This window comes from Mandrillus leucophaeus, unplaced genomic scaffold (assembly GCF_000951045.1).
Source record: "Mandrillus leucophaeus isolate KB7577 unplaced genomic scaffold, Mleu.le_1.0 Scaffold546, whole genome shotgun sequence".
Classification (NCBI taxonomy): domain Eukaryota; kingdom Metazoa; phylum Chordata; class Mammalia; order Primates; family Cercopithecidae; genus Mandrillus; species Mandrillus leucophaeus.
This window is the reverse complement of record NW_012105875.1, coordinates 848,286-871,538: the sequence shown is the minus strand read 5'-3', so window position 1 is coordinate 871,538 and position 23,253 is coordinate 848,286. Positions and strand designations below refer to the sequence as shown.

Below are 23,253 nucleotides of genomic sequence, written 5' to 3'. Positions count from 1 at the left end.
AATGGAGCCACAATTCAGCCACAAAAATGATGAGATTTTGTTATTTGCAACAATATGGATGGAACTGGAGGACATTATGTTCAGTGAAATAAGCCAGGCACAGAAAGGCAAACTTCACATGTTCTCAGGGAGAACTAAAACTAATACATACAATTATAAAACAGAAAAATTCCAGCAAATATTCATTGCTGAAGAAAATAAGAATATAATTGTAACACATTATGTATGTACACTCAAAAAAAAATTCCAGAAAAACAGATATGCTTGTCCAGAAATACACAAAGGTATTTATTTAATTTTTTTTTTTTGAGACAGGGTCTCACTCTGTTGCCCTGGCTGGAGTGCAGTAGCACTATCATAGGTCACTACAACCTCAATCTTCCAGACTCAAGCGATGTAAGGATGCAGCAAAAATACAAAGACACATGGCTGACATTCTAGGGGTCATCAATTTCGACATATTCATTAGTGTTTTGAAAGTGTGTGAATAAACTCTTATACTAAGGCCTGTCTCCTGAATAACTAATTGTCAAACTTCTGTTTGAAACCCTGCAGCATGACTTACAAGCATTCTCTGCTATGACAGTCCCATGACCACTGGGGTATGCTGAGCTATGGCTGAAACACTAACTTTAAACAAATGTTTTACTTCCCATAAGACCAGATGAAAACTATCAGCAGCATTGATTCTGTGATAAATGACAAGATATGAACTCACACTTACCACATGCCTCTTATTTTTAATGTTTCTCTCCTTTGTGAACTCTCACATGAGACTGTAGTGAGACTGAGTAGAGGCTTTATCACACACATCACACTACTAAGGTTTCTTTCCAGTGTGGACACTGATGAAGTTGAAGAGTTAAAGTCTGAATGAAGCACATACCATTCTGCCACACTTTCATGGTTTCTCTCCTATGTGAAGCCTCTGAGGCCTAATATTTCCAGTGATGTAGCAATCACACTACTGGGTATATCCAAAGGAAAGGAAATCAGTATGCCGAGGAGATATCTGCACTCCCATGTTCACTGCAGCACTACTCACAATAGCCAAGATACGGAACCCACCTAAGTGTCCATCAATAGATGACGAAAAGGTGGCGCATATATATATATATACACACACACACACACACACATACACACACACACACACACACACACAATGAAATACTCTTTAGATATAACAAAGAAACAAAATTGTGTCACTTGTGGCAACATGGATGAGCTTTGGAGGACATTATGTTAAACAATATAACCCAAGCAAAGAAAGATAAATACCAACTGTCCTTACTCACATGTGGAAGCTAAAAAAAAGCTGATTTCATAGAAGTAGTGAGAACAATGGCTCTAGAGGCAGGGAAGGGTGGGGGATAGGTGGGATGGCCAAAGGTTGGCTAAAGGATACAAAAGTACAGGTAGATAGGAGGAAGTTCTACTGTTCTGCAGCACTAAAGGTGACTATCATCAACAATGATGTATTTTCAAATTGCTAGAACAACGAATTTTTAATTTTCCCAACACAAAGAAGAGATCATTGTTTGAGGTGATAAATATGCTAATTACACTGATTTGATCATTATACATCATATACGTATATTTAAATATCAAATTTTCCCCCTTAAATATGTACAACACTTATGTGTCATTTAAAAATAATGATAAAATTATATCAAGATTCAAGCGCCTCTTGTAGCGCTTCCCACAGTCCTCACATTTGGATGGATTTTCTCCACTGTGGTCTCTTGGTTGGTCTTTACGGTATGACCGGTGTACAAGCTTCTTTCCACAGTCCTCACATTTGAATGGTTTTTTCTGGCAGTGGAGTCTCTTATGATTCAAAATACTTGAGGCCTGTCTAAAGCTCTTCCCACAGTCATCACAGTTATAAGGTCTCTCTCCTGTGTGTGCTCTATGGTGCAAGTCAAGACCTGACTTAGTAATGTAGCTCTTCCCACACTTGTCACATTTGTATGGCTTTTCTCCAGTGTGGACTCGCTGATGGATCAAAAGATATGAGGACCGTCTGAAGCTCTTCCCACATTCTTTACAATTATATGGTTTCTCTCCTGTGTGGATCGTCTGATGCTTACACAAATCCAGCCTACCGATGAAGCCTTTTCCATATTCCCCAGTGTTGTTTGGTTTCTTTCCTGTGTGGACCACACAATGCCTATTAAGACTTGACCTAAGACGGAAGCTCATACTACATATCTCACATTTGAATGGCTTCTCCCCTGTGTGAATTCTCTGATGTTTCTGAAGCTGGATATCATGAATGAAAGCCCTCCCACATACCTCACAATTATGTTTCTCTCCCATGTGTAATTTGCAATGAACTGTAAGTGCTGATCTACATCTGAAGCCTCTCCCACATTGTTCACATTTGAAAGGTTTCTCTCCAGTGTGGACTCTCTGATGAGTTTGCAGATGTAAACTCTGACTGAATTCCTTACCACACAGGTCACACTTAAAGAGTTTCTCTCCCAGGTGGACTCTCTGATGAATATGAAGTGCTGAGATGTAACAGAAGCTTTTTCCACACTCATCACGGGAATGAGACTTCTCTGCTGAGTGTATTTGCTGAGGAAGATCAAAGATGGAAACATCACTGAAGGATGGTTTACACTTCCCACGATTGGAAGGTTTCTGTCCTGTATGCATTATAGATAGTCCTTCCTCAGCCTGGGAGTGGGCATCACCCTGTTCAAAGAACTGAGAGCTATTTGTGGTAGAGTCTTGAGGCCTGGTTAAATCACTTGCAATTTCTTCCCAGATCTGCTGGCAGGACAACCCTTTATGTGGTCCTGCTTCTGGAACAGTCTTCATCTCAGGTTGGATCTTGCCTCCTATCAGAATACAAAATTAAGAGATCAGGACAAGCTATGCCCTGTTCAGTGTTTTTAAGAGTTCACACTTAGGACATGGTATGAAACTTCAATGAACATTCAGTTTTTGTTTTCCAAGTGCACCCTGGTTTCTGGTTTGCATGAGAGCAATCTAAAACCATACCATGTTGCCGGGCACAGTGGCTCACACCCATAATCCCAGCACTTTGGGAGGCTGAGGCACTTTGGGAGGTTGAGGCCTGCGAATCACTTGAGGTCAGGAGTTCCGGACCAGCCTGACCAACATAGTGAAACCCTGTCTCTACTAAAAATATAAAAATCAGCCAGGTGTAGTGGAACACACCTATAATCCCAGATACTTGGGAGACTGAGGCAAGAGAATTGATTGAACCCAGGAGGCACAGGTTGCAGTGAGCCAAGATTGTGCCACTACACTCCAGCCTGGGCGACAGAGTGAGACTCTGTCTCAAAACAAGAAGGAAAGGAAAGGAAAAGAAAAGGAAAAGGAAAAGGAGAAAGAAAGAACCATACCACATCTCAAATATAAAATCCTTGATAGAAATAAAAAATTAATATGACACATACATTTAACTTGTTACTATTAAAATTTCCAACTCAGTCTGAAATCTTACATGATAAATTACTAAACTATTATGTACATAATGAAATATGAATCAAAAGGAACTCTAAGGGAAAGCAGTAACATAATAAATACTTTGTATATTTACCTGTCTATTGTATTTCCTTATAAAGAAGTTAACCTTCCTTTTTGTATGAGGTGGCTTAAAAAACATTTTTAAAAATAAGAAAAGAAGTTAACCTAACTAAAAAGAGGTTGGGACTTTGTCCTCAGTATCTGAGAGATAATCTGTAGGATCTTGAAGGGGCATGCCTGAGGAAAGTGTCTCTGTTTGCTTGGGGCCAAATCTTGGGCAACTCTTGATAGTGAAATAATATAATTTAGGGTTGTGACTGGCCACAGCTTTGGGGGATGGGAAATGGCAGGTGGAATTCCCCATATCAGAAAAAATAACAATGTGATTTAACGTGGGGCTTTAGGTCACAGGGAACCAGTGGACCAAAAGACTAAATAACCACAAAGGAAACAACCAACCAATTATGGCTGTGTAATGGAGCCCCAATAATTACTCTGATCCCAGCACTCAGTTGACTTTCCCTGATTGGTAGTTCCCTGTGTCTAAGTCACATGCTAATTTTGGGTATGTAACATGCCCTACTCTACTGTGAGAATACAATAGGAGATCCACATTTGGTGCTTCACTGGACTCTGTCTTATTTGGTTTTCCCCACTGGCTAACTATAATATGCATCTTTTCCCTGTAAATGTCAGTAACTGTGAGAATAAATGCATCCAGTGAGTTCTGAGAGTCTTTCTAGGAAATTATTGAAAGTGAAGGTAGTTTTGAAAAACTCCTGAATTTGCACCTGGAGTGAAGTGAGAACAGTTCTCTGTAAAATGTCCCATTAAACTTTTTAGTTTAACCCTGCATGATACTAAACATCAAACACCTTAGAGTGTTTATATCTACAAATCGAAAGTATTCCTATGCAAGAATTTTGCACGACACGTATAAAATACTTAATCTTACTTTTCTGTTTTGATATGGACAGTAACTTGGTTATCTGAAAGAGTACAGACAACTGCAGTTCTGAGGGGAATCTGAAAGGCTGTCCTTCCAGGGGTCCACAAAGGAGGATGCTCTTGATCAGACAATCAATGATGTGAAGAATCACTTGGAATGAAAAGAAAGCCTATAATGTAGATAAACAGGCCTTCATAACTTTTTATATTCAAGACTACATATCAGTGAGCTGAAATAAAGTTAAAACCTGCAATAGACATTTATAGAAAGGAACCAGAATGAAAATTATCACAGCGTGGAGACAAGCAGGAAAGGTATCGTTAATGAAATGTCAGCTAGTCACTCACATACATCTACACGCATGAAAAATGTCCAGGTTATACTGAAAGAGGTGTTTCTTACTATGGTTCATGCTCACAAAATGTTCAAACCTTTGTCAGGATATTACCAAGTCCTGAATCAGGTAAATTTTTCTGATGGAGAGTTAAGTTCCAAAGGTTGAATCTTGGAAAATATTAACAGGTAAGTGGATACCTATCGGTGTACAGTGGTGACAGAGAAGGGCTGGGCTCCTGGCCAAACTCCACCCTTAAGCCTAGAACCTCGGCCCTAAGTGGAAACAGATGACCCCATTTTTCTGCCCAAATGTTGCTTTTTTGGCCTGCCTGCCACTATCCTGTGCCCATAAAAGATTTCAGCTGGCAGAGCAACACAAGCAGCTGAGTGACAAGGATACAAGTTGCTGAGCAGTAAGCAGAGAAGCAACTGAGTGTTGGAAACTATAGCTAGATCTGGCTAACTTCAGAAGGTGTGGCTTTGGAGAGCGGTCTAGCCACAAATGGCCTGGTTTCAGAAACAGATCACTTTCCCATCTCCTTTCCAGCCTCCTTTTCTGCTGAGAGCCACCTACTGCTCCATAAAGTCTTCTTTATTCATTACCTTTCACATAGTTCGTGTGACCCGGTTCTTCCTGGATGCTGGACAAGAACCCAGCTGCCAAGAGGGCAGGGGCAGCTACTCTGAAGCTCCACTGAGCTGGCTGGCACTTGGCCATCCCCAGATGGCAGAGCTGAAACAGCATGGGTTGTAACATGCTTGGACACTGCTGTGGGGCATGCACAGAGCCTGCTCCCACCAGAGAGGAGCGACCAGCCAATTCCAGCATTCATTTGCTCCAGTTCTGGCACTCGCTCACTTGCATGCTCTCTCCCGCAAGGAGTGGACAGCGGAGGGCTGAGTGAAACAAACCCTGCAGTTTCCGCCCACAAAGACGGTCAAGGGAATAATCCTCTCATCAGTACAGGGATATATTTAATACACTGTGACTTATAAATAAGAGGTCTTTAAGGAGAAGGGAAGGTCTCTCAGGATGTTTCTATTTTGAGAAAGTAATTCCCCAATTCCTTCCAGGTCATACCGCTTACCAGTTCAAAATATAGCACTAAATCTATAAAAATAAACAAAAAGCCTGTAAAATCTGTGTCCTTTTAACTTTTTGACAATTAAATTTGCATCATGTAAAGATGAGGAAATATACACATTTTTGAAGAAAGATGACCGGAAACAGAGTCAACATTCAGCTACATAACTTGCGTCTTCTCATCCTCATTCTTCCCCCTCTAAGGGAAGGAAGGAGGAACCTGGGGGCAGTGAAGTGCAGACCGACTTTGGAAAAGGCAAATGGGCTGCAAATGGGTAAATCTTTCAAAGGAAATGTAGCTGGAAATCCTCATTCAAAAAGACTTTCTTCCCAGATATAAATGTGCTCCCTATGGAAAGCTCCAGGGTAGGTCCCAGGGAAGGCATATTACTCAGCGTGGTCATGAAAAAAAATGCTATGCTTAGAAGTTTCCACAGGACATGGGTTAACTGCACACACATAAAACCAGTCATGTCAAGGAAACCTAAGAAAGTTGAAAATGGATAAGCAGTCATCCACAGAGAAAAAAAAAAACTGTTCTGCAATATATAATCAGCCCTCCATATCCATGGGTTTGGCACCCATGGATTCAACCAACCCTAAATAACCAAAATTATTTAGGGAAAAAAATTTCAGTTCCAAAGAGCAAAACTGGAATTTCTCACAAACTAAGTCCTATGTTGAATCCTTGTGAATGAAGTGACAGGTAGGCATTGCATTTGGTATTATAACTGGTCTAAACATGATTTAAAGTATATGGAAGGATGTACATAGGTTATAGGCAAATACTCCACATATATCAGGAACTTGAACATCTCTGGCTTTCGGTATCCATGTGGGGTCCTGAAATCAAATCCCTATGGCTTCCAAGGGACTAATATATTTCATTCACTCTGGTTCATGTATTACTTATTAGCTAGCTCCATGATTCCTACAGACAGTGAAGTCCCCCCATCCATTAATTCATTCATCAGGATACCAGATATTTATAGATCCCTCCATGTACTAGAACTATTCTAGGCACTGAAAATGCAGTCATAAACAAACAGATAAACACCTTGTAGAGATTATATTTGAAAGGGAATAGGTGATCTACCAGTAAACAAAAGCATATGACACACAATACTTGCAGGCCAAGTAAAGATAGGATGGTATTTTCAATAGGGTGCTTGAAGATGACCTCTCCCATGATAGTAAAACTCAGCAGAGACCTGCATAAACTAAGGGAGGGGGTCACTAAGTTTTGTGGGGACAGAGGATTCCAGTCAGAGACAAAAGCAAGTGAGGGCTCTGTGGCAGAAGCTTCTGTAGTAGGGAACATAATTGTTCCTGAAAGATGTCTACATCCAACCTTCAGGACCTATGAATCTGAAACATTACACAGCAAGGCAGATTAAGGCTGCAGATGTCATTGAGGTCACTAATCAGCTAAGCAGAAAGTAGGAAAGTCAACTTGGATCATGCAGGAGTGATGAATACAATCACAAGGGACCTGAAAGGTGGAAGACATAGGCATAAGAAGAGTGGCAGAGGGAGCGTGACTCTGGAAGAATGGTCAAGGATGCAATGTAGCTGCCTTCAAAGATGGAGGAATGGAAACTAGAGCCAAGGAATGTGGACAGTGTCTAGGGACTGGTAAAACAAACGAAGACTTCTCTCCGTGAACATCCAGAAAGGAACAAAGCCCTAAGACAGCTTGATTTTTGTCCAGTGAGATGTGTTACACTTCAGGCCTAAAGAAAAGAGAAATAATAAATGCTTCTTATTTAATCATCTAAGTTCGTGGTCATTGGGTACCAGCAACAGGTGATACAGTGTACTTGGCAGGATGGAGAAACAAGAGGGATGACAAGGTGGCCAGAAAAGATAGAGAAAGAGGGAGAGTATGGGAGATGTAGTGAAGAGGCAGTGAAGAATGAAGAGTAGACCACAGGGGTTTCTAGAAGCCACTTAAAGAGGCTTTCATAAAAATAAGAAGCCAGAATGGCTCTGAAGCTGAGGAATGATAATCTGACATCCAGGTCCTAAGGATCACTTTAGCCGCCATGAGGAGAACAGATGTCAGGGTGGGAAGGCACGGAGCAGGGCCACCAGCTGGAAGAAGGTTATAATAATCCAGGAAAGATGTTTGGCCATTTAGAACAAGGTGATGCAGCTGAACACGCACAGAAGTAAAACAGATGGAAGTCACAAACAAGGACACACAGTTGCTTGCTTCTTACCTGAATTCCCTTCTCTTTGGGTTGCTATATCCATCATCCAAAACTTTTCCTCCCTTAGAAAGTGGAAAGTATCTCGGTGGAATGGTTGATGCCCTGTAAACAGGCAAAGTCACATGCTTAATCCCAACATATTCTAGATAATATCAGGGTAACACTTACTGGAAATTTAGGTTCCCACTGCACACTTAAACTTGAACACCCTAGGATACAAAACCACTCCTGGGACCTGACATTCCCTTATAGAAGATGCCTGTCCTCACCCACTGACAGCAGGTTCCTGAAGTTCTCCAGCATCACATCTCGATACAGCTTCCTCTGGGCAAGGTCCAGCAGCCCCAGCTCCTCCTCAGTGAAGACCACCACCACATCCTTGAAGGTCACTGCCTCCTACAGCATCAAACATATGCAACCTCAATCTCACAACCAATGGTTACTGGGAGAGAAGCAACATTGAGGAGGTCAAGGGAAAAAATGGAAAGCTTTTCTGGATCTTCAGAGATGTAGGCCAACTTATAGAATTCCCATTCATTCTAGTCTGTGTCCTGACAATGACACACATTGATTGTCCCAAGCGTCATCAGAAGTCCAACGATGGAGAAGTGCTGTGGTCTTATTTAGTGAACTCATTGAGTTTACTGGTATGTAGCCCCCCTAGGAGTCTAAATGCTGCATCCTGGGCTACAGGTATATAGGTTTCGATGAACCTGGCTAATAGTCCCAGCAACAGTGAGCAATTCAGTCAGTATCTGCCCAACCTGGCAGCCGGTTGATGAGGCTGTGGCTGTGAAACCCCAATCTCAGTATTCCCAATAATTATTTTTCCTTTTCCCCTTTATAGTGCACATCCTGTTGGTAGTTTGTGGTTCAGATCACCACAGTAACCGACAAAGGTCCTCCTGACTCTAATCTGGAGGTGATGCTTCCCTGAACATCCCTGACTTCTACAGGATCCCACAGTGGTGAAGAATGAGACCACAGAACACTGTAGGGGGTATCAGGGTCCTTCTGATGGTACTGGGGACACCTGATCCTTCCATTTGGGTGGCTGGCACTATCAGGCATATCTTTTTGTACAGGACATGACCTCCTTCCTGACTGAACAACTCAGGCAGGAAGGTCTTGGCCAAAAAACCAGGGGAATGGATGTCTACAGTGGTAGTAGCCTCAGGACAGGGACAGACAGACTGGGTCGCTACACCACCTTAGCCCGCCCCCTATCCAACAGCTATTAATCTGCTGTTTCCCCAAGGGTGTGGCAGCAGAGGCCTGGAAGCACAGCACATTCCTTAAGTTATCTCAAGCTGCAGTCACCTTATGTCACCTGGTTAAGTGTTCCATCTGCTACCCTGGATTTATTCTATCACCAACCACAGTGACCCTCTCATCCTGACCATGGTAAACCACACCAGCATCCCTCATGCCACAGTGCACACCAACAGCTCCATAACCCTGGCTTGTCAAGTGAGGACCTGGCACCTGCCACATGAGAGAGAGCTGGAGGGCCCAGTGGTAACTGGTGTAAGGCAACAGAATCACACAACCTCAACAAAGCTACAGTGGACTGTGCTTGCTCACACCATGTTCCTTTGACTACCTGGATGAGACATGTTCCATATAATGAAAACCAGAACTGGATGAGTGGCATTCCTCTCTGTAAGGGCCGCATGAACGTCATACGTGGGGAACTGACCTTATGCAACTGTGCCAAAAAATGAGCTCTGGCTGGCAAAAGATAACGTCCCCATTCCCACAAATGGGTCACAGAACAGCCAAACAAGGGCATGGGTGTTGTGTGCACCTGAGCCTTATGGCTTTCTCTGTGGATGGTTTGGAGGGTGACCCAGATACAGGGTGGCTATGTCATGCCTGGAAAGCTGGCAGACTGTTAGATCCTAAACATTGGGCATGCCGGGGGTGCCCCTAGATCTCACCCTGGGAGCGAGATGTACCACTGGGCAAGAAGGCTAAAGCTGTGCCCCAGGCTGACTGGGGACCTGCCTGGAGTTGTAGCTAGCTTCCAGATTTATGTTCTACACCTACAAGTCAATTCCCATGAAAAATGGTGAGACACCTGTCACAGACAATGGTTGATAGATACTGCTTCTTCCACGGCCACTGCCTCGGGAGCCCAGCAACATCCCTTCACTCCCTCAGGAAGGTTCAAAAAACACAAGTGCTCTGTGCTTTTAGCCCTACTGGGAGGAGTGGGTCTGCGACTGCCAACACCTCCGGTCTTCTCTGGATACATAGCTACTGTAAAAACTCAATGAGAGGCAACCCAGAAGCAGGCCCACTGGCTTCAGACACTGGGGCCATCTGAATGATTCTTCTTTGGTATCTTCAGCAGCTTCTTATTTTGATAACTGGGACCCAGGCAGGATTGCTACTTCAGGAAGGTCTGGCCGTGCTGCTTGTGGTCATGCTCCTCTGGGGTCCACGGAATGTATTCCAGCTATAATTCCATGAAGTTGGCAGAGATTGTGTCAGTCAAGGTATTACACTGATCTAACAAGATCAACCAACACCTCCAGGCCTAGGGAGGTCGATGGGCACATGAAATGGACCAGTTGGCTAAGGGGGATATCTAGGTCAGGGGATGGACTGCAGGACAGTTGTAGGCAAACATGTCCGAGGTCACATGGTTAGAAATGGGCAGACTCAGTTCTCTCCCCTTTCTTCCTTGCAGTTCTCAAGAATAACTGTAGATTATTCTAGGAATGCAGTATTATGGGGAGGAATTAACTGCCTTTGACAGTCTAGGCTTTGTTCCTCTCTCACCTGGAAGCAGGATGTCCTTCAAGTTTTTCTCCATGAGTCATGGCACCCTGAAGTATATAAACAAGGGCAGGTTACCTTCTGGGGTGCCTCAGCTCTGGTGCAAGTGGGGCACATACAGTCAAGATTCCATCTGCTCAAGGTAGCTTTCTTGAGCCCTGGATGGCCGGCTCACAGTGGACCCCAGGCTTCTGGGCTCCCTTATTGCCAATCTGTAGTCATAAATCTGCTTCATGTAATCTGCTACATGTGAGTGTGTTCTGTCCCACAGGACTCACACGAGTTGGTAAACAGTGCACAGTGAACCTGCTCCATGGTACTCGGTGTGAGACAGCTATGTAGTGTGTCTTCTGCACTTGCAAGGCACAAACCACATATGCTTATTGCAGCATTTAGTGTCCTGATCAAAAGCCAGTATGCCTCAGTACACATCCTAAGAGTCTGCCCTTTTCTAATCATGTGACCTCGGACATGTTTGCCTACAAGCCTTGCTCCCTCTGCGAATAATAGTTCTTATATGACAGAGTTTCAAGAATTAAGAAAGGAAATATACAGTATTTTGAAAAGTCTATGGCACAGACTAAATGTTTAATGAACACTAGCTAGTATTACTTATTACTGTTTATTACCATTATCTATTTCAGGGTTCCACAGTATTCCAGGGAACTGATTATCTATTTTTAGCTACACTAAAGAATAAATATTTTTACATATTTTCCATTATCAATCCTGTAAAGATAATATAATAAGTAGTAAGATGTAAGAACATCTAACTCTCCTGTCTCATTTAAAATAATTTCTTGTGAAAATTAAAATGTGAAAAATAACCACATTTAATATTATCATCATATAATTGCATACTTTCGTCTCACTTTTTTCCCTACCTCTCCAATCATTCAACAGAATTCGATACCCTAATTCTCCTTATCATGGCCAAGGGTAGTTTATAAATATTCCCATGGTTTTGGTAATCTGATTAGGAAGAACAATTCATTGTATTATTCTCACTTATTATTATAAATGAATACCATCACTTTTGCCATCTCTATTTCTTCTTTTACAATTGCCTTTTAGTGTTCTTTGTTCCAATCTGTTTGAACTATTTTCTTTATCCTTTTAGAAGATTCTTATTCTGGATTTATTCTTCCTTAACTATCCAAGGGGTAAATATCTTTGCCCCAGGTTGTCATTTTTTTCCGGTAACAATGCGTGAGGCGAGCTGGGCGCAGTGGCTCATGCCTGTAATCCCAACACTTTGGGAGACCGAGGCGGGTGGATCACGAGGTCAGGAGATCAAGACCATCCTGGCTAACACGGTGAAACCCTGTCTCTACTAAAAATACAAAAAAAATTTAGCTGGGCGTGGTGGTGGGTGCCTGTCATCCTAGCTACTCGGGAGGCTGAGGCAGAAGAATGCCGCGAACCCGGGAGGCAGAGCTTGCAGTGAGCTGAGATCACGCCACTGAACTCCAGCCTGGGCAACAGAGTGAGACTCTGTCTCAAAAACAAAACAAAACAAAACAAAAAAACAATGTGTGAGGCATCTTGTGCCATAAGAAGGAGTTTAGAGATTTTTAAGAACACCTGTGGTAATCACTGTCCTTGGGTACTTGGAACGATGAATACACCTGAGTAGATGCCAGGAAAGGAAGTCACACCAACGCAGGACAAAGAGAAGCAGTGCCACCTGTGGATGTCATCACTCAAGGGAGCACTCCAGACACTCACACAACAGGGCACCACACCCTCAATGGAGAATTTTTCTCTTTCACTTGAGCAGAATGGCTAAGATTCCTGATCCTTGATTGCCTCTGTGATTTTCTGCAGGTTTCTCATATTTCATGAGTTTAGGAGAAGAGAACGGGAACCTCCTCATTCTGCTGCTCTGAGAAGTAAATGAGTGACAGTACACAAGTGACTGGCCAATCTTCAGTATTACTAGACTTTTTTTTTTTTTTTTTTTTTGAGATAGAGTTTCACCCTTGTTGCCCAGGCTGGAGTGCAATGGCCCAATCTCAGCTCACCACAACCTCTGCCTGCTGGTTTGAAGTGATTCTCCTGCTTCAGCCTACCGAGTAGCTGGGATTATAGGCATGCACCACCACGCCCAGCTAATTTTGTATTTTTAGTAGACTCGGGGTTTCTCCATGTTGGTCAGACTGGTCTCGAACTCCCGACCTCAGGTGATCTGCCTGCCTCAGCCTCCCAAAGTGCTGGGATTATAGGCGTGAGCCACCGCACCCGGCCCAGTATTACTAGACATTTTAAATGAAGGCTTTCTGGCTGGGTGCGGTGGCTCATGCCTGTAATCCCAGCACTTTCAGAGGCCGAGGCGGGCAGAATCACTTGAGGTCAGAAGTTCGAGACCAGCCTGACCAACATGATAAAACCCCATCTCTACTAATAATACAAAAATTAGCCAGGCGACAAGAGATCATCAAAGTCCTGTTGTTCTCCTTGAGTCTTCCCAGGACAGAGAAAAACACAGAACAATCTGAGTAGTAAGATGGAATTTTAACAGTAAGAGAGGAAAGCCCTACTCACCTTGGACGTGGTCATTTTTCCTCCTACTTTAGGGAATTTGCAGAGTCCTGAATGATGCAGTTCAAGGGAAAGCAGAATTGTGCCTGGAAAGTGCCATGAAGACAGAAAAAGAGACATGAAAGGGTGGTCAGGGATGTCACCCACCAACAAGGACTCATAGTTTCAATTAGCACATGAATGCTCACAGCAGCATTATTCATACTAACCCCAAATTGCACACAACCAAGAAGCTCTCCTATGGGTAAATGGATAGAAAAATTGTGGCATATTCACACAATGGAATCTTATTCGGAAATGTAAAGGAATGAAACAATGAGCTATGCAGCAACACCTGTGAACCTTGAAAACATTACAGTAAGTGAAAGAAGCAAGTCACAAAAACCCACAGACCCTACAATTCCATTTACATGAAATGTCTGGAATAGACAAATATATATAGAAAGTAGGTTAGTAGTTGTTCTAAAGTTGAGGTGAGAATGAGGTTTAAAGTAAATGGGCATGAGTTCAACTGGGGGATGAAAGTGATCTCGGCTGAATTATGATGATGATTACTCCACATCAAAGTTCCTAAAGATCACTGACTTGTACACCTGAAATGGGTGAATGCTACAACTAAAATAAACCTAGAGTTAAATAACTGTTAATGCACATATTATTAGAATCAATAAGACTGGATTCTGAGTCCATATTGATAGAATATTTATAGTTGAACACATCAATGAACCAATAGAGGAGAAATGGAAGCTCTTCTTTACAAGAAAATGCCCACTAATAATGTGTTTTCCCATAAGAAGCTTCATAATTTAAAAAAAAGTAACATAAGAGTGGACAAATCTGAAAGACATCTTCTTGGCCAGTGACAAAGCTGAGATCACCAATGAAGGGACAAACGAACATCACTTGGACCTTGTTATGTTACAATGAAAAGGGCATCTTAATTCACCATTGTACTCCAGCCAGGGTGACAAGAGCGAAACTCTGTCTCAAAAAAAAGGAAAAGATAAAAAAAAAAGAAAAAAAAAGAAAAGAGAAGGGCATCTCAGCACTCCTGTGGAATCCCCACCAACAATGTATAATCTGAACCTAAATGTGAAATATATCTGTGGGGGAAAGAAAGAGAGATCAGGCTGTTACTGTGTCTATGTAGAAAAAGGAAGACATAAGAAACTCCATTTTCATCTGTACTAAGAAAAATTCTTCTGCCTTAAGATGCTATTAATCTGCAACCCTAACCCCAACCCTGTGCTCGCAGAAACATGAGCTGTATTGACTCAAGGTTTAATGGATTTAGGGTTCTGCAGGGTGTGCTTTGGTAAAAATGTGTTTGCAGGCAGTATGCTCGGTAAAAGTCATTGCCATTCTCCAGTCTCGAGTAACCGGGAACACAATACACTGAGGAAGCCCACAGGGACCTCTGTGCAAGAAAGCCTGGGCATTGTCCAAGGTTTCCCCACACTGAGACAGCCTGAGATATGGCCTCGTGGGAAGGGAAAGACCTGACTGTCCCCCAGCCCGACGCCCATAAAGAGTCTGTGCTGAGGAGGATTAGTGAAAGAGGAAGGCCTCTTTGCAGTTGAGATAAGAGGAAGGCATCTGTCTCCTGCTCATCCCTGGGAATGGAATGTCTTGGTGTAAAACCCGATCATACATTCTATTTACTGAGATAGGAGAAAACTGCTTTATGGCTGGAGGTGAGACATGCTGGCAGCAATAGTGCTCTTTACTGCACTGAGATGTTTGTGTAAAGTCACACATAAATCAGGCACAGCACCTTTCCTTAAACTTATTTATGACACAGAGTCCTTTGCTCACATGTTTTCCTGCTGACCCTCTCCCCACCATTACCCTATAGTCCTGCCACATGCCCCTTGCCAAAATCATAGAGATTGTGATCAATAAATACTGAGGAAACTCAGAAGCCAGCGCCGGTGCAGGTCCTTACTTGCTGAGTGCCAGTCCCTTGGGCCCACTTTTCTTCCTCTATACTTTGTCTCTGTGTCTTATTTCTTTTCTCAGTCTCTCGTCTCCACCTTGCGATAAATACCCACAGGTGTGGAGAGGCACGCCCCCTTCAATATCAAACTCCAAATGAACAACTATGGAAATGTGACAGCTAAAGACAACGCATAAACTGGACTTTGAATAGGTGAAGGGTGGGGCAGAGGGCAGTCATAAGAACTTTAAATGAAAAATTTAACAAATTCATATATAGAACTGCAGATTAGATAACATGATGCTAGGCAATATGCTATCCAACACTATCTAGTAAGTACACTACAAATACTAGTATTCTTTTAACACATCTATCTGATATGTAATTGGTAACAGTATTATTTAATATAATATCCAATATTATCTACCATGTTATGTGAAACCCTATAATCAGCACTTCCTAAATGCCTCTTACCAAGACACCCCACAATTACCATGGTATGTGGGCTTCCTTGCTGCAGAAAACTACCAATCAGCAGTCTCTGGTTACAGGTATTTTCCTGGTGGTATCAAAGCAAACAGAAAAAATGTAAACATTTGGCAAATTTGGGTGAAGACTATATGAGAATTTCTCATATTGTTTTTGCAATTTTTCTATAGCTTTGAAATGATAATCAAACGTTTTAAAATATCAGGAAACAAGAGACCACCAGTCACCAAGTGATGGGGACAACTTTAAGGCTTTCACTTGTATTATCTCTTTCAATTCGCAAAACAATGTTAGGATGATCCTATAAGCACCATTTTAAAGAATAGCAATGGGAAGTACAGAGACATTAAGTAACATTCCACATCACACTGCGAGAAAGAGGCCGCATACGTAGGGAGGCGGACTGAGCGAGGTCAAAGCCCTGGAAACCCTCAGAGCAGGGCACACAGGGCCCCCCAATCCCACCCCCGGGGACGCCGGCACAGCCCCAGACGCCAGAAGGCTCCACTGACGGGAACAATAAACACCCCGCCCTCGCACCTCTAAACCTCTGCTCTTCGGCAAGCCTTCTTTTCCCCTGAGACGATCATCGATCATCGGGTGGTTGCGAGCCTCAGGCAAAAGGGGCTCGTTCAAAACGTCCTGCAAGACGCCGGTCGTTAAAGCAGGAATCTCAGGCTCGGAGACCGGAAGTGTCCTCTGCGCCAGAGTGTCTGGACTCCACTTCCCAGAATTCCCCGGACCCGCCCGCCTGAGCCAAAGGGCCCGCGACTCCGCAGAGCATCTGGACTATCCTTCCCAGAATTCACCGGACCACCTGCCAGAGCCAAAATGCCCGGTGTTCCACCAGCCAGTGGACTGCACTTCCCATAAAAAAAGGACTACAATTCCCAGAAGTCCCCGGAAATGCCTAACTGAGCTAAAGTACCAGGAATTCCGCAAGGTGTCTAGATTGTAGGGCCTCGGATGCAAAAGGAAAATGTCCATCATCTCACCCTTTAGGCGCAAGTGTTTCGACTACATGGTGCTCCTCGATTACACTTCTCGCAACACCCAGGGGGAATGAGTTTCATAGCCCTAGGCGCCTGGTGGGGAATGTAGACTGTTACCCTGACAGTTGTCCTTCCCAGAGTTCTCGAGCGAAAATATTGAATAAACAAGAATTTGTGAAGTCTAAATGTCTCCCATGATTGACAGGAGTGTTCTTGGACAGGGAACAAGCGAGGAGATACAATATTCAAGGAGCTAGCGGGAGTGACTGTTGAGCAGTCAGATGGCTGAAAGGAGGCTCAGGGTTTAAAGCAAGGATATCCAACTCCAGGGCCACAGACCTGTACGGTTCCACAGCCTGTTAGGAATCGGGCGGCACAGCAGGAAGTGAGCGGCAGGTGAGGGAGCATTATGGCCTGAGCTCCACCTCCTGTGAGATCAGCCCAGCATTACATTCTCATAGGAGCGTGAAACCTATTGTGAACTGTGCGTGGGAAGGATGTAGGTTAGGCGCTCCTTATGAAAATCTAATGCCTGAGGTGGAACAGTTTCATCCCGAAACCATTCCTGGTGGAAAACTTGTCTTCCACAAAACCGGTCCATAGTGCTAAAATGGTTGGGGACCACTGGTTTAAAGAATGAGCCAGGTACAATAGGTTAGGAGGGACAATGAGAAGCCAGGAAAGCATCAGCCCCTGTAACTGAAAAGTAGATTAGTGGCTTCCCGTTTGCAAAGTCCAGTTAACAAGAGGGAGATCTGGTATAAAGAAAGTGATTTAATCCAGAGCTAGTGTAGGGTAGGAAGCACAGGTGTTGTCTTTAAGTGTACTGCTTGGCTTTTAGAGCAGAAGGCAGGCACTTTTAAAAGGTAGGGGAGGAAGAGGGCAGGGGTCTGTGTGCTGGCTTGGTGCCTTATCTATTAGGCAGTTGAGTTGGGTTTTTTCATGGGCAGAAACAAATTGTAACCAGAAGAGAGAGAGTAGCAGGCATGCTTTCAACTGTTGTCTCTTCAGGCAACCTCCTGGTGGGTGAGAGTTCAAAGGCCAGCATGCTTTAGTTTATAAATTGACTGTTAATTCTAGAGGAGAGTTCTGGCTTGGAGCACATAGTTAGATGAACTTGCCCTGCAGGAAGTGTCTGGTGAAGGGGAGGTAAAAGTCTGTATTTGCATTTTTTAAAGGGCTACGTAGGAAGTGGGAAACTAAGGAAATGAGAAAAGAGAAAGAAATAAATAAGCCGTCTCTTAGAAAAAATGGTGGTTCTCAGTTACACCCCTAGTCCAGATGCTGTGGCACCACTGGTTTGGCAGGAAAAACAAAATTCCAGCCATCAATGGAGAAACTGTGTCCTCATGGAAAAGCTATCTTCCCACGTTTAACATTCTCATGGTAGTAATATTTCTACTTTAGATGTAGAAACACTAAATTTCGAGAAGTTAGTGAATTGCTAAGTATTTTAAAGCAAGTATAACTGTTGAAGAGCTTGGCACTGGTATCAATCTGACACCCAATGTCTATGATTCAATGCCATAAAACTGGAGAAGATTCTGTAGGTGAGGGAGCATGATTTATTATTAAGAGTTTCCTGTCGGGCATGGTGGCTCACGCCTGTAATCCCAGCACTTTGGGAGGCTGAGCTAGGTGGATCACCTGACGTCAGAAGTTTGAGACCAGCCTGGCCAACATGGTGAAACCCCGTCTCTACTAAAAATACAAAAAACTTAGCCAGGCGTGGTGGCAGGTGCCTGTAATCCTAGTTATTCGGGAGGCTGAGGCACGAGAATCGCTTGAACCCAGGAGGGTTCAAAATCACAGCAAGTTGTTTTTTGTTTGTTTCTTTGTTTTGTTTTGTTTTGTTTTTTGAGACAGAGTTTCACTCTTGTTGCCCAGGCTGGAGTGCAATGGCGCCATCTTGACTCACTACAACCTCCACCTCCCGGGTTCCAGCGATTCTCCTGCCTCAGCCTCCCAAGTAGCTGGGATTACAGGCATGCGCCACCACGCCTGGCTAATTTTGTGTTTTTAGTAGAGGCTAGTCTAGAACTCCCGACCTCAGGTGATCCGCCCGCCTTGGCCTCCCAGAGTGCTGGGACTACAGGTGTGAGACACCACGCCTGGCCGGCAAATTTTTTTAATTGATAAAAAATTCATATCAAAGGCAAAGGCACTAGATCACCTAAAATGACTTCACAAAGGAATAAAGTGGGAGGAATCACTCTAATCATGTCAAGAGTTATTATATATCTACATTAACCAAGGCAGAGTAATATTCTCTGAGTATAGACACACAGATCAGTGGAACACAATAGATAACCCAGAAATTACCCTAACCAACTATAACAAAATGATTTGTGCCAAAATGCTAAAGCAAATAAATAGAAATGGGACAGTGTTTTCATCAAAGACTGCTGGGAAAACTGAACATTCATATGCAAAAAAGAAAAAGAATCTGAGACTTTATTTAAAAATTAAGTCCAATTGGATCATAGATTTAAATGTGAAATATCAATGTAAAATTACAAAATTTTAAGAAGACAGTGTAGGAAAACTGTAGTATCTAGAGCTTTGTCAGTATTTGCATACCTCATATCTGACATAAAAAACTTATATCTACAATATATAAACAACTCTCACAACTCAACCATAAAATAGTCTAATAAGAAAAGGAGCAAAAAGCACAAAGACACGATTCACTCAAGAAGATTTATGAATGGTATGTGAACACAGAAACGGATGTTCACAGCATTAGCCATTAGAGAAATAAAAAATTAAGAGCACAAATACAAATTATGAGCATCGCTACACAAAATTTGAACAGTTGAATTGTATGTAATAGTTACAACATTAAATGCAGCTGAAGATGCAGAAAATCTAGCTCTCTCATACTTTGTTAGTGCCTATAAAGAGTGGCACAGCCCTCCAAGAAGGAGCATCGGATGTTCCTTAAAAACATACATTTACATATGACCCAGCAATTGCACTTCTGGGCATTTATGCCAGAATGAGAAGAATTTATACCTGCACAAAAACCTGTGCATAATTGTTCACAGCTGTTTTTTTGTAAGAGTCCCAAACTGGAAGCAGCCAAAATTAGCCTCTCTATATAGGTGAATGGTTAAATCAATCTGTGGTATGTGCATACCATGGAATGCCACTCAAGAATAACAAACAGTACAGTTGAGTTAGATGTAACGCTTAAAAAAAACAAAACAGAAAAGCAAAGCAGTACAGATTTCTGGTAGATACAGCAATTTGCATTGATCTAAAGCAGGGGTGTCTAATCTTTTGGCTTCCTTGGGCCACATTGGAAGAATTTTCTTGGGCCACACATAAAATACACTAACACTAATGATAGATGATGAGGTGAAAAAAAAAAAAAAAAAACATGATGTTTTAAGAAAGTTTACAAATGTGTGTTGGGCCACATTCAAAGCCATCCTGGGCTGCATGCATGCCACTGGCTCTGTGTCCCTACCCAAATCTCATCTCAAATTGTAATTCCCACATGTTGGGAGAGGAGCTTGGTGGGAGGTGATTAAATCATGGGGAAGGACTTCCCCCTTGCTATTCTCATGATAATGAGTGAGTTCTCATGAAATCCAGTTGTTTGGAAGTGTGTGGCATTTACCCTTTGCTCTCTCTCTTCTGTTCTAGTGCTTTCTTCTCCTTTGCCTTCCACCATGATTGTAAGTTTCCTGAGGCCTCCCAGTCATACTTCCTGTTAATACTTGGAACTGTGAGTCAATTAAATCTCTTTTCTTTATAAATTACCCAGTCTTATACTTTATATGAGTACTTTATAGCAGCGTGAAAACAGACTAATACAGCTTATTACCCAATTTCACTCCTAAGTATACACCAAGAGAAATTAAAGTTAAGAGATGTGATACAGAAGAGAGCTTGGTTGTATGATTTCATTTACATGAAATATTCAGAATGGGCAAATCTGTAGAAACAGAAAGTAGAATAGTGATTGCCAGGAGCTGGTGGAGAAAGGACAAGAATTGGGAGTGACTGCCAAAGGATAGGGGATTTCTTTCTGGGCTGATTTTAAAAACCTGAAATTAGAGAGTAGTGACAGTTGCACAACTTTAGGAATATATTAAAAACCACTAAAGGATACATTTTAAAGTGATGCATTTTATATTTGAATCATTACTCAAGTTTAAGCAAGGTTGGGCTGGTTGGCCTAATAGTGTTTTGGAGCCTACGTAACCAAGCACCTTAGCTTCGAACTACATTTTAAAAACTGTTTTTTCTTTATCTCTTTTCCCCAGTCTCAAGAAGTAGTTTTGAGACAAACTACATATGTGTTTTCTTTCGTATTGAAATACAGCCTCCAAATCTGCTTTAAAACTCTACTCCCTTCTTTTTCTCACCTTATGCTTCCATGCCCTATGCACATTTATTTACTTGGATGCTTGTTAAGCTCACACCATGCTCACTTATCTGCTCATATATTTTCCTTAGAAGCTTCATGAGAAGAATACTGATGAGGATCAGGCAGCTCTGAAATTCTCTCCTCCTGGCGACAGATGAACTGCAAGATTGATTGCCATTAATTTATAGCCTGATTGAGCCCATGATGGCGCTGGCGCCTTCACTGGATGGAACAATAATTCAAGATCATCAGAGTGAGACATGCCATCAGGTACCTCCTAACCCCCCTTACCTCTCTGAATTCCAAACCCGCTTCTTAAATGGTGGCCCTCTCTCCACAAATTGAAAAGTGGCAACTTTTGGAAAAGATTCCAGTCACTCTTTCCCTTGCTAGCAACAAATAATAACATTCACTCTTTTTATCACACATTCCTTTTGTTATTTTGGCTTTTTTCTATAAGTGATGAGCAGCTGGACCTTCTTTCAGTTACACCAATAGCCCACTCACCTATCATGAATTGGTATACTTCTTTCCCTCACAACACATTGAAAATACTTCTACCATTATACTCACCACAATGCCCAGAGTTAATGCTTCACAGATATGTCCACTCACTGCCCTGTATAACCCGACAGAAGTGCTTAGAAACTAAGAACATAATTATACACAATGTATCTGAAGAATAATTTGTAATGAGAAATTCCTTCATTCCAAAGCATGAGAATAATTCAAAAATCAAAAACATGGAGGTCATCATTATTCTAATAAAACATCACTCTAACTAACTCTGTGACAGGCTTTCCTGAAGTGGAATTGGACAGAGCATCAAAACAAATGTCCTTTACTGGCTATTTATTCAGGATACACCCTATTGACTGCTGCTTGCAGGGTCTACTCCAAACCCCTATTGCCATTCCTCTCTCTTCCATAAAGCCTAAAAAATCAAATATTATCTTTCCCTGACTTTGTCTAGCTAGAGATTTTCATGGGACATATTCTGGGATGTAAGATAGAAGTGGAAGTGAGCAGTCGTCTCCTGACAAGAGATGCACTTGGCTGGCTGTGAGGACATAAGGGGATAAAAGAGCAAAAAGGTGATAGCCTCAGTGGATTGTAGGTATTGGCAAGGTACTAAGATTATTGATGCAAGAATGCTGATGCGACGCAAGTGGCAATACAGGTGAAAGTTGTTGCAGACTAGTGCTGCAAATTTTACCGAAGACTATTTTCTAGGAAATGACAAGGTTTAGGATATGACCATGGGAGAGAGCATCCCTTGATATTTCACATGAATCTTGGGTGAATTTTTCCATTTCTGAAAAAAAATCATTGTGATTACGTTAAGGATTGCAGTGAATCTGTAGACCATTTTAGGTGGTATTGACTGCCTTGTAATTTATCTGTCAACTCATTAATAATGGATATATCTCCATTTATTCGTGCCTCCTTTAATTTCCTTCAGTAAGGTGTTGCAGAGTTCAGTGTTCAAGTGCTTCTCTCGTCCTTCGTTATGACAGTTCCTAAGTAATTGTTTCTTTTTGATGCTATGGCCAAGAGAAGTATTTTCCTTTTCAGATGGTTTTTTGTGTAGAAATATAACTGCTTCTTCTATCTAGGTATTTTTCCTGCAACTTTTTGACTTTGTTAGCTCTAAGAGGTTTTTCTCTTGAGTAGAATTTACATTTATAAGAACATGTCATAAGCATATAGACACAGCTTTATCTGTTTCCAATTTTAACAGGTTTATTTCCTTTTATTCCTGATTGTTCTGCCTAGAACTTCCAATACTATGTTGACTAGATGTGGAAAAGTGGAGCAAACTCATTGTGTTCCTGATATTAGAAGAAGAGCTTTCAGTCCTTCACCACTGAATATGAAAATAAGCTCTTGAGATTTTCCACATCTAGCCTTTATTTTGCTGAGATAGTCTCTTTTCTTTTTCGTGGTTTCAGTGGTATTTTAATCATGAAAAGGTGAATTTTGTTAAATGAATTTTCTGCATTCACTGACATGATCATGTGAATTATATTTTTATATCTTTCAATCT

At 42.2% G+C, this 23,253-nt stretch overlaps 1 protein-coding gene across 4 annotated transcripts; it reads right to left on the bottom strand.

Annotated features, from left to right (window-relative positions):
* Nucleotides 1-1,489: 1,489 nt before the first annotated feature.
* On the bottom strand, nt 1,490-16,542 carry ZNF223 (zinc finger protein 223). 4 transcript variants are annotated; one of them, XM_011997734.1, is made up of 5 exons: nt 16,377-16,542; nt 13,415-13,497; nt 8,356-8,482; nt 8,096-8,188; nt 1,490-2,849 (listed from the first exon to the last, which is right to left on the bottom strand). In XM_011997734.1, the coding sequence occupies exons 2-5, from the start codon at nt 13,427-13,429 to the stop codon at nt 1,639-1,641; spliced, it is 1,446 nt and encodes a 481-aa protein (XP_011853124.1). In that variant the 5' UTR covers nt 13,430-13,497; nt 16,377-16,542; the 3' UTR covers nt 1,490-1,638. The 4 variants fall into 4 exon arrangements, with proteins under 4 accessions (XP_011853124.1, XP_011853123.1, XP_011853125.1 ...); XM_011997733.1 differs by lacking the exon at nt 13,415-13,497 and having other exon boundaries at nt 16,385-16,426; XM_011997735.1 differs by lacking the exons at nt 8,096-8,188; nt 13,415-13,497; nt 16,377-16,542 and adding an exon at nt 11,899-11,913.
* Nucleotides 16,543-23,253: the final 6,711 nt, after the last annotated feature.